Source organism: Entelurus aequoreus, linkage group LG06 (genome assembly GCF_033978785.1).
Source record: "Entelurus aequoreus isolate RoL-2023_Sb linkage group LG06, RoL_Eaeq_v1.1, whole genome shotgun sequence".
NCBI lineage: Eukaryota > Metazoa > Chordata > Actinopteri > Syngnathiformes > Syngnathidae > Entelurus > Entelurus aequoreus.
Window position 1 is genome coordinate 65,983,228 of NC_084736.1, and position 9,954 is coordinate 65,993,181.

The window sequence follows — 9,954 nt, forward strand, 5'->3', positions numbered from 1 at the left end:
CATTTCGGAATCTCCACCCAACAGCTACAAGGAAGTTACTGAACCACATTCCTCAAAGAGCACCTGGAGAGGAAAAGGCTCTATAATTCACCTGTCCACGTGATTCGTAACAAAGACAATTGCAAATACTCCAGCTGCACAAAACAGTGGACCTGTTCATCTTGAAAATCTGCAATCTGATCAGTGTTATTGTTTGGTACCTCCTCCAAGGAGGTTACAATTCTATAAGTGTGTGTGTTACTTTATTTATATTTAGGCAAGGCAAGGCAACTTTATTTGTATAGCACTTTTCATACACAAGGCAGACTCAAAGTGCTTCACAGCACAACATGTGGGACAACAAAGTGAAATGAAAGAAAATAAAAGCTAAATTAAAATTAAAATTAAAATGCAGACAATTAAAAATGATAAAAACAGTGCGGACATTAAAAGTTAAAAGATTAAAAGATTTAGCTGGAAGCTAAGGTGAACATAAAAGTTTTCCGTCTAGTTTTAAAAGTAGTCAGAGTTGGGGAAAGGCTGACATCTTCAGGAAGTTTATTCCAGCTATTTGTTGCATAGTGACTGAATGATGCTCTCTCTTGATTTGAGTTTACTCTGGGAACCGCTAACAGATTGGTCTCAGAAGATCTTAGTGATCTAGAGGGCTTATATAGTGGGAGCATATCGGTGATATACTTCGGCCCTAGACCATGTAGTGATTTATATGTGAGCAGGAGGATTTTGAAATCAATTCTCTGATGTACAGGGAGCCAATGTAAGGATTTAAGAATTGGTGTAATATGCTCACATTTTTTGGTCTGTTAGAACTCTAGCAGGAGCGTTCTGAACAAGCTGTAGCTGCCTGACAGTTTTTTTGGGAAGACCTGCAAGGAGACCATTACAATAGTCTAGCCTACTGGTAATAAAGGCATGTACAAGTTTTTCTAAGTCTTGAGTAGACACCCACACAGCAGAAGACTGCTATACGGATCCGCCTTCAAGTCGCCCAACCCGCGTTACTGTCACATTCGTTTTGGCTCTGCCTAGAGGATACAGCTCCGCCTCTGAAAATTGTACGGTCAGACAGCTGATCCTGAGCGGACTCGTGTCTGATTCGCATATGCGGACGCGACAAACTAAACCGGCGCGCGCCGCCTAGAGTTATAGGCTCCGCCTACGCGCGCTGAGCCGACCAATGTCTGCACCCGCAGACGTGGACGCGCCTACTAGCGTGTACGTGCATGAGCCAAGATCTCTGGACTTTCTTTGCTGGAACACGAACGTAAGTATAGATTTATTGATATGTTGCTACATTTGCAGTAAAGATCGGCCTTTGTGTTTCCATCATCATTTATGTATGATTGTAATGACGTTGTTTGATATTAGGACTAGCAGTAAAACTTTATATTCTGTAAAAAAAGGCTTTTATTTCCAGCGCCGCCTCCCAGAATGCTTTGCATGGGGACGTGCGTCTGACGTCACGTATTCAGAAAATTCGAAATGGCTGCACGCGGGAGGTGAGGCCCGAGCGAAGAAAAGTGGAAAAGAGTGTTATTCGTCAAAAAACCCACACAACGGCGGCCATTTTTTCGCCGTGCTATTGTAAAATTGTCTTTTATCTGTGTTTTGTGAAGCCGGTGGGTATCGTTCAATACAGTTAACTTAGGCTATCTTTTGTTAGACGCTGTGAATGTGTGTAGGTTACATGCTACGATATTCCACATATTTCCAACTGGTTGAAACGAAAGCGTATTACTTTATTGTCAGTGTTGTTTAGGCCCAGGTCGCTATTACTTCGTTATAACAACGTAACATTAACAGAGTGGAAACAGCCGTTCTTTGCTATTAATATGAGTGTGTATTATTTCTTTCTTTGTTCTTTAGTGGAGCTCGAGATCCTGTTTACTGTGGACTAGCTGTGTGTGACGCCATGTTGTTTTTGTTTCCATTACAAAAAAAAAGGTATGTCTATGTGTTTTTTGGCATAGTTAATTGTAGAAAAAAATATAAAATGAGGTGATGTGAGTGGGAAAAATTGCTGCACATATTAAGAATCCTTTTTCTTGATCTATATTTTTGTTATTTGCTGATGTATATATTTTATATGCTGTTTTTTATTTAATTAATTTATTAGAGACTATTTTATGCTTTATTTACCTTTTTTTATTATTATTATTTTATTTACTATTATTATTATTATTTCCACATGTAAGCATAAATAATTGATCATATTAGTACATTGTTTGATTGCTTTGCTTAATGCATTCCATAATTTAATTCCACATACTGATATACTGAAAGTCTTAAGTGTTGTACGTGCGTACAAATGTTTTAAATTACATTTCTCTCTAAGATTATTTTTCTCCTCTTTTTTTGAGAAGAATTGTTGTATATTCTTGGGTAGCAGGTTATAGTTTGCTTTGTTTATAATTTTAGCTGTTTGCAAATTCACTATGTCGTGGAATTTCAGTATCTTTGATTCAATAAATAAAGGATTTGTGTGTTCTCTATATCCAACATTATATATTATTCTAACTGATCTTTTTTGTAACACCGTTAATGAATGAAGTGTACTTTTGTAATTATTTCTCCATATTTCTACACAATAACTCAGATATGTAACACTAGTGAACAGTAGAGAATATGAAGTGATTTTTTGTCTAGAACATGTTTTGCTTTATTCATTATTGACGTGTTTCTTGCTACTTTATGTTGTATATTTTTTACTTGAGATTTCCAGTTCAATTTATCATCAATCATTATACCTAGAAATTTGGTTTCATTTGCTCTTTCAATTTCTATTCCGTCTATTTGTATTTGTGTTTGACTTTCTCTTCTACTGTTACCAAATAGCATTATTTTAGTTTTACTGAGATTCAAAGATAGTCTGTTTTTGTCAAACCAGCTTTTTAATTTGTTAATTTCTTCTGTTATTATTTGTATTATCTTCTGTGTGTTCTCTCCTGAACAAAACGCTGTTGTATCATCCGCAAATAATACTAACTTTAAATCTTTTGTAACTTTACAAATGTCATTTATCTAGACATTGAATCATTTAGGTCCTATATTGATCCCTGAGGTACACCACAGGATATATTTAGCGTTGTAGACGAAACCACCACATTAATATTAAAGGCCTACTGAAATGAATTTTTTTTATTTAAACGGGGATAGCAGATCTATTCTATGTGTCATACTGGATCATTTCACGATATTGCCATATTTTTGCTGAAAGGATTTAGTATAGAACAACGACGATAAAGATTGCAACTTTTGGTATCTGATAAAAAAAAGGCTTGCCCCTACCGGAAGTAGCGTGATGTAGTCAGTTGAACATATACGCAAAGTTCCCTATTGTTTACAATGATGGCCGCATGAAGTGAGAGAGATTCGGACCGAGAAAGCGACAATTTCCCCATTAATTTGAGCGAGGATGAAAGATTTGTGGATGAGTAAAGTGCAAGTGAAGGACTAGTGGGGAGTTGAAGCTATTCAGATAGGGAAGATGCTGTGAGAGCCGGGGGTGACCTGATATTCAGCTGGGAATGACTACAACAGTAAATAGACACAAGACATATATATACTCTATTAGCCACAACACAACCAGGCTTATATTTAATATGCCACAAATTAATCCTGCATAAAAACACCTACGTGTTTGTTATGCTAGCTCCTCTGCTAGCTCCTAGCTCCATAGAACACGCCAATACAATTCAAACACCTGATCAACACAAACAATCACTCAGCCCAAAAGACCGTTCACCTAACCCAAGGTTCATAAAGCTTATATATTTTTAAAAAGTTACGTACGTGACGCGCACATACGGTCAAGCTATCAAATGTTTAGCAGCCAAGGCTGCATACTCACGGTACCTGATATTCAGCTGGGAATGACTACAACAGTAAATAGACACAAGACATATATATACTCTATTAGCCACAACACAACCAGGCTTATATTTAATATGCCACAAATTAATCCTGCATAAAAACACCTGCGTGTTTGTTATGCTAGCTCCTAGCTCCTATGCTAGCTCCTAGCTCCATAGAACACGCCAATACAATTCAAACACCTGATCAACACACACAATCACTCAGCCCAAAAGACCGTTCACCTAACCCAAGGTTCATAAAGCTCATATATTTTTAAAAAGTTACGTACGTGACGCGCACGTACGGTCAAGCTATCAAATGTTTAGCAGCCAAGGCTGCATACTCACGGTACCTGGTATTCAGCTGGGAATGACTAAAACAGTAAATAAACACAAGACATATATTTACTTCTATTAGCCACAACACAACCAGGCTTATATTTAATACGACACAAATTAATCCTGCATAAAAACACCTACGTCTTTGTTATGCTAACTCCTAGCTCCTCTGCTAACTCCTAGCTCCTCTGCTAGCTCCTAGCTCCATAGAACACGCCAATACAATTCAAACACCTGATCAACACACACAATCACTCAGCCCAAAAGACCGTTCACCTAACCCAAGGTTCATAAAGCTTATATATTTTTAAAAAAGTTACGTACATACGCAAAAAAAAGTTGCGCACATACGGTCAAGCGATCAAATGTTTAGAAGCCAAAGCTGCATACTCACAGTAGCACGTCTGTGTCTTTGTCATCCAAATCAAAGTAATCCTGGTAAGAGTCTGTGTTGTCCCAGTTCTCTACAGGCGTCTGTGTATCGAAGTCAAAAGTCCTCCTGGTTAGAGTCTCTGTTATCCGAGTTCTTCCATCTTGACTGCATCTTTCGGGAATGTAAACAAAGAAGCGCCGGCTGTGTACTGTTGTTGCTGACTACGTTCGAAAAATACGTCCATTTCGCACCGACAACTTTCTTCTTTGCTTGCTCAGCTTCTTTCTCCATAATGCAATGAACATGATTGCAACAGATTCACGAACACAGATGTCCAGAATACTGTGGAATTATGAAATGAAAACAGAGCTTTTTCGTATTGGCTTCAATGTGGAAGGCATACCCGTGTTCCCCGGGCTACGTCACGCACATACGTCATCCTCAGAGGCGTTTCGAACCGGAAGTTTAGCGGCAAATTTAAAATGTCACTTTATAAGTTAACCCGGCCGTATTGGCATGTGTTATAATGTTAAGATTTCATCATTGATATATAAACTATCAGACTGCGTGGTCGGTAGTAGTGGGTTTCAGTAGGCCTTTAAAGATATGGTTAACATTCTTAGTGCTAAAGATATTCCCCTCTCCTTGTATCCCTTCTCCCAGCTCCACCGTCTCGCCGAGTGCCAGCAAGAGTCATGAGTACTTGTCAACTCGACTCCTCAACTGGAGATAACTTTCTAGGTAAAGACTGATCTCCAAAATAATATCTCAGCATCCAGTAACCATGGTTAACAGATCACAACCATTTAATACCAATTTATCTCCCTTAGCACCTCACCATGGGGAAGGATGTATTCATATGCCTTCACCAGCACATGCATTAAACATGCAGAGAGTTACACAAGGTAGGGACTGATCTCTGTATACACTACACCCATAATTTCAAACCCTACTTTACGATTGAGCTGAAGTTCTGACTATTATGACCTGTACGTTTACCTTTCTTATAGTTCTTACCACCTTGGGGCACCATTCAGGTAAAATCTCAGCTCATCCTACTTGCTTATTTGTATACACTAACACCTGTGCATGCTTTTGTCCACGTTGTTCCTTTGACGATGAATAAATACCCCTTTTCTTTCTTTCTACATTAAGGGTGCCTTTTCATCTGATAAAATGTATAATGAACAGGGACATTGCGGTTGTCCCAAGTGGATGGTATGATGATAGGATGGTTTTCTGGCCCAGCTATAAAAACACAGACAGAATTGAAAGGGCAGCTTTAAATGAGGAGCAGCATGAGCCAAACTGGCCAAGATTTGACGTTTCTGTTGTCCGAACTTGTGGTATGCAAATTCATAATCTTCTTGTTTAAAAATAACGTCATAGTTGCTTCTCTTTATGCTTGGAATAACCTATTGTGTCTATGTTCTGACCAGGTCTCTTGTAAGAGAGAGACCTGATTTATCATCATCAATAATAATAATATTCTGTTCAGCTCTACAGCTAATTTGAAACTCATGTTCATTTTAACATATTAAATTTTAGACAACTACAAAGACGCATTAAAAATAATGCAACAATATGGAAAGGGCTGCGACACCTCAGACCTGCAATCTGAGGCAGAGAACGAGGAGCTGCCAGAAAAAAGGAACAGGAAGCCAGTGTAAGTGTGTTCCGTCTTGTTTTTGTCATGTTTCTACAGTAATAGGAAGGTTATTTCCGGTAGCATTCAAAAATAGACCAGAGATGCTTGTACTATATGTATATTTGGCAATTTTGGTATTGCAATAATCCTAATGATATGGTTACCCAACAGCCATCGTCTCGGGGACTCAGATGATAGCGAAGAAGACCCGGGAAATAGTGACCTCACATCTCTGGGGTTGACAAGCCAATTGCACAGGCAGAGTAAGGAATAATCTCTTAACATCGAAAACAACAAAACCACCAAAAGATATGGTTGACATTCTTAGTGCTAAAGATATTCCCCTCTCCTTGTATCCCTTCTCCCAGCTGCACCGTCTCGCCGAGTGCCAGCAAGAGTCATGAGTACTTGTCAACTCGACTCCTCAACTGGAGATAACTTTCTAGGTAAAGATTGATCTCTGAAATAATGTCTCAGCATCCAGTAACCATGGTTAACAGATCACAACCATTTAATACCAATTTATCTCCCTTAGCACCTCACCATGGGGAAGGACGCATTCATATGCCTTCACCAGCACCTGCTTTAAACATGCAGAGAGTTACACAAGGTAGGGACTGATCTCTGAAATATTAGTGTATAGATAGGCCCCTTGGGTATTACCAGTCATGGTTAACTGATGGCTCTCTCACAATGCCCACCTCACTAGGAACGGCAGTCCCTCCTCGACTCCCTCCACCCCCCTCACCTGCAGCCCTCAACATGTGGCAGACAGAGGAGCCTGGATCCAGCCTGGCCTACAGGCCAACATGGCGAGGGGGAAGAATGGCCGACAACATTTCCTGCTCTGGTGAGCAATAACTGACAAATACCGGATGGTCATTCTGTGCCACAAATTTTGGAAAAAATTCAAATTCACAAGCAATCACATATTTTCTTCAAACTTTGTCAATAACTTTTGTCATTAACTAAGGTCAATAGCTAATGTCAGGATTATGAGTAATGAGGATAAACACTGAAACATGTTAATTTTATACTGCTGTTTGTCAACAGCGCCTGAGGTAATCCACATCCTTAGCCTGCTGGAAACTATTAAGCACAACCAAGACCAGCTGATTGCGAAGGTAAACTTCTTAAGCCTTGAATAGGTCAATATTTCATAATGACATTGATTTTGATTCATTATTATTTTTTAAAGAAAGAAACAGCCTACATGGCAGCTTTGTGTGATTAGAGTAAACATTGCTACATTTTCTTGTTACATTTCACCTGTTTGCTCTTTAAATGGGACGGCGTGGCGAAGTTGGTAGAGTGGCTGTGCCAGTAGTCTGAGTGTTGCTGGTTACTGGGGTTCAACTCCCACCTTCTACCTTCCCAGTCACGTCCGTTGTGTCCTTGGGCAAGACACTTCACCCTTTGCCTCTGATGGCTGCTGGTTAGCGCCTTGCATGGCAGCTCCCGCCATCAGTGTGTGAATGTGTGTGTGAATGGGTAAATGTGGAAATACTGTCAAAGCGCTTTGAGTACCTTGAAGGTAGAAAAGCGCTATACAAGTATAACCCATTTATCATTATTATAAATACCACTTTTAATGTTTTTTATTTATTTCGATCGTATTTTTTAAAAATGTGCCCTGGGGCCGTTAAAAAATGACCTGCAGGCCGCAAATGGCCCCCGGGCCGCACTTTGGACACCCCTGGCCTACACGAATACAAACATAGAATGATAGTACAAATATAATAAGAAAACAATGTCAACCTCCCAAAGTTGGGTTATGGATATTTATTTATGCCCCCCACCCCCAAACCCCCGCCGCCGTCATCCAACAGAGCCAAACAAGTACTCTGATCAAGGAACCAAATAACGATATTGTTTAAGCATTTTGGATGTCTTGCACACCTATACCCTGATCACAAATTCATAGTTTACGCACCTTATTTTAACCACCTCCAGTAACTTTAAGTCATGTTTTTTTTTTCAAATGTAATCTCCTTAATACCTATCACATATTTTGTATTGTGTAAGCATACTTGGCTTTGGATGCTTCCTACCATAAACATAAACGTATCTGTCTTGTAATCGTGTTTGATTACAGGTGCTGTGAGTAAAAATGTGTTGACAAGGTCAGCCACGGACGCTGAGGTCACCAAACACGCCATCAGGTGGTTCAACTTGGCGGGGGATCGGGCAACGAGGAGACGAGTCCCGCTTCCACCTCCTCAGGAGGAATAGAGATGTATATGTATAAATAAACAACCTTTTATTGGACTTCTTGTCATTCACCAGTTATTCATTTTCTGATATGTTAGCTGTGCATGGAGCAGCGTTTCCTTGAAGTTGTAGCCTAATAGATTAAATATGTATATTTACTTTTTAAATATATATTATATATATTTACTTTATAGAGTGAATTGACCATTTTCTGTTTCTGCCTATTGACAATATTGTTAGTTTAAAAATACAAGGCAATGCATATGTAAGCCTATATTGCTGTAGTAGGGCTTAGTGAATTTTTTAGTTTCCTATTTTATCCTACAGCAAGAACAGAAGGGATTTTGAAAATAAGATAAAGGGGTCCAAAACGGCCAGATGAGCCAGGGTTTTTATGAGTCCATTGCTGGTCCGTGGCGGGAGGTTAGGCTTTGATCTTGGGTGCGGAGCGGATGCAGCGCGCCGTCACGGCGCACCCTCCGCGGAAATAAGGCTTTGATCATGGGTGCGGAGCGCATTCAGCGCGCCGCCACGGCGGATCCGCTACCTGCCGCCGTGGCGGATACGTTCCTGAGTGCAAATGGACGCCGATGCTGGTCCGTTTCGCGGTTCCGTTTCGCGGTTCCGTTCCGGAAAGCGCGATACCTGCGCGGGGGATCCGCCGCGGAGTGTTTTTGCTGTGTGGGAGGCTAGCTGGCAACCCCAACTTTTTTACAGACGAGCTTCCAAGTCGTTTGCTACAGTTAAATCCTGGATCACTGACGAGGTGGATAGTAGTTGCCTTATCTTGTCTGTCATTATGTCGGATTTTAGTTCCGACGGCGGTCCCAATATTGTCGGCAAGACCTCTTTTGGGTCCAGGACCTTCAGGGGCTCCATTGTGATCCATGGTTATCTGTTTGTAACAAATATACTCATCAAATGTACACATGCACCAAACCAAATAACGTATCAATAACTGATATAAATTACCACAAAAATAAAATACTATGACAAAACGACACAAACATGGGTGGACTAAAAATGACGTTTGAAACACAATTTTACAGTAAGTTCACGAAGGTGAAAAAGTTGCTCCGCGATTCAAAAATAAGTAGTTTTTAGCATTCACATAATTAAAAAAACAACTTTGGACTTTTGACTAGCTTTGAGTCAACACCATGATGCTCTAAAAGCAGTGAAGTGTCCTGGTGAAGAATAATTGCGACGGTTTTGTACAAGACGGAACTCTGACGTCAACACGCACTATGGTGGACAATGTTAAAACAGTTACGCCTGATGCATAAAGTACACCTACAAACATTACGGCTTGCTTAAATGATATTGTTGCAATTCAACATACATTGATACACAATAAGGTAAAATCAACTATGATTAGTTTATTCAAATTTACTCTAGAGTTTAATCGAGAAAAGAAAACGTAAATTGTGAGAAGGTAATATGGCTTCCTATCAAAATCACTGGCAAATAAAAACAAACGCAGTAATATTGGTATAGATTTTTATTTATTTTGTGTTACATAGAAATAA

At 39.7% G+C, this 9,954-nt stretch overlaps 1 protein-coding gene across 2 annotated transcripts; it reads left to right on the forward strand.

Moving 5' to 3' along the window:
- Window positions 1-1,889: 1,889 nt before the first annotated feature.
- Window positions 1,890-8,651, forward strand: LOC133652462 (uncharacterized). Of its 2 annotated transcripts, XM_062051234.1 has the most exons (11): window positions 1,890-1,944; window positions 5,230-5,307; window positions 5,397-5,471; window positions 5,779-5,912; window positions 6,115-6,232; window positions 6,386-6,477; window positions 6,583-6,660; window positions 6,750-6,824; window positions 6,924-7,064; window positions 7,268-7,338; window positions 8,310-8,651. In XM_062051234.1, the coding sequence occupies exons 3-11, from the start codon at window positions 5,416-5,418 to the stop codon at window positions 8,316-8,318; spliced, it is 774 nt and encodes a 257-aa protein (XP_061907218.1). In that variant the 5' UTR covers window positions 1,890-1,944; window positions 5,230-5,307; window positions 5,397-5,415; the 3' UTR covers window positions 8,319-8,651. The 2 variants fall into 2 exon arrangements, with proteins under 2 accessions (XP_061907218.1, XP_061907217.1); XM_062051233.1 differs by lacking the exon at window positions 8,310-8,651 and having other exon boundaries at window positions 7,268-7,440.
- The last annotated feature ends 1,303 nt before the right edge of the window (window positions 8,652-9,954 follow it).

Excerpts from the sequence above, each read along its gene's own strand:
- LOC133652462 (XM_062051233.1), top strand. The coding sequence starts at position 5,416 with ATGTATTCATATGCCTTCACCAGCACATGCATTAAACATGCAGAGAGT. Across the intron at positions 6,233-6,385 it reads AAAAGGAACAGGAAGCCAGT|CCATCGTCTCGGGGACTCAG; the intron begins GTAAGTGTGTTC and ends GTTACCCAACAG. Across the intron at positions 6,478-6,582 it reads AAGCCAATTGCACAGGCAGA|CTGCACCGTCTCGCCGAGTG; the intron begins GTAAGGAATAAT and ends CCCTTCTCCCAG.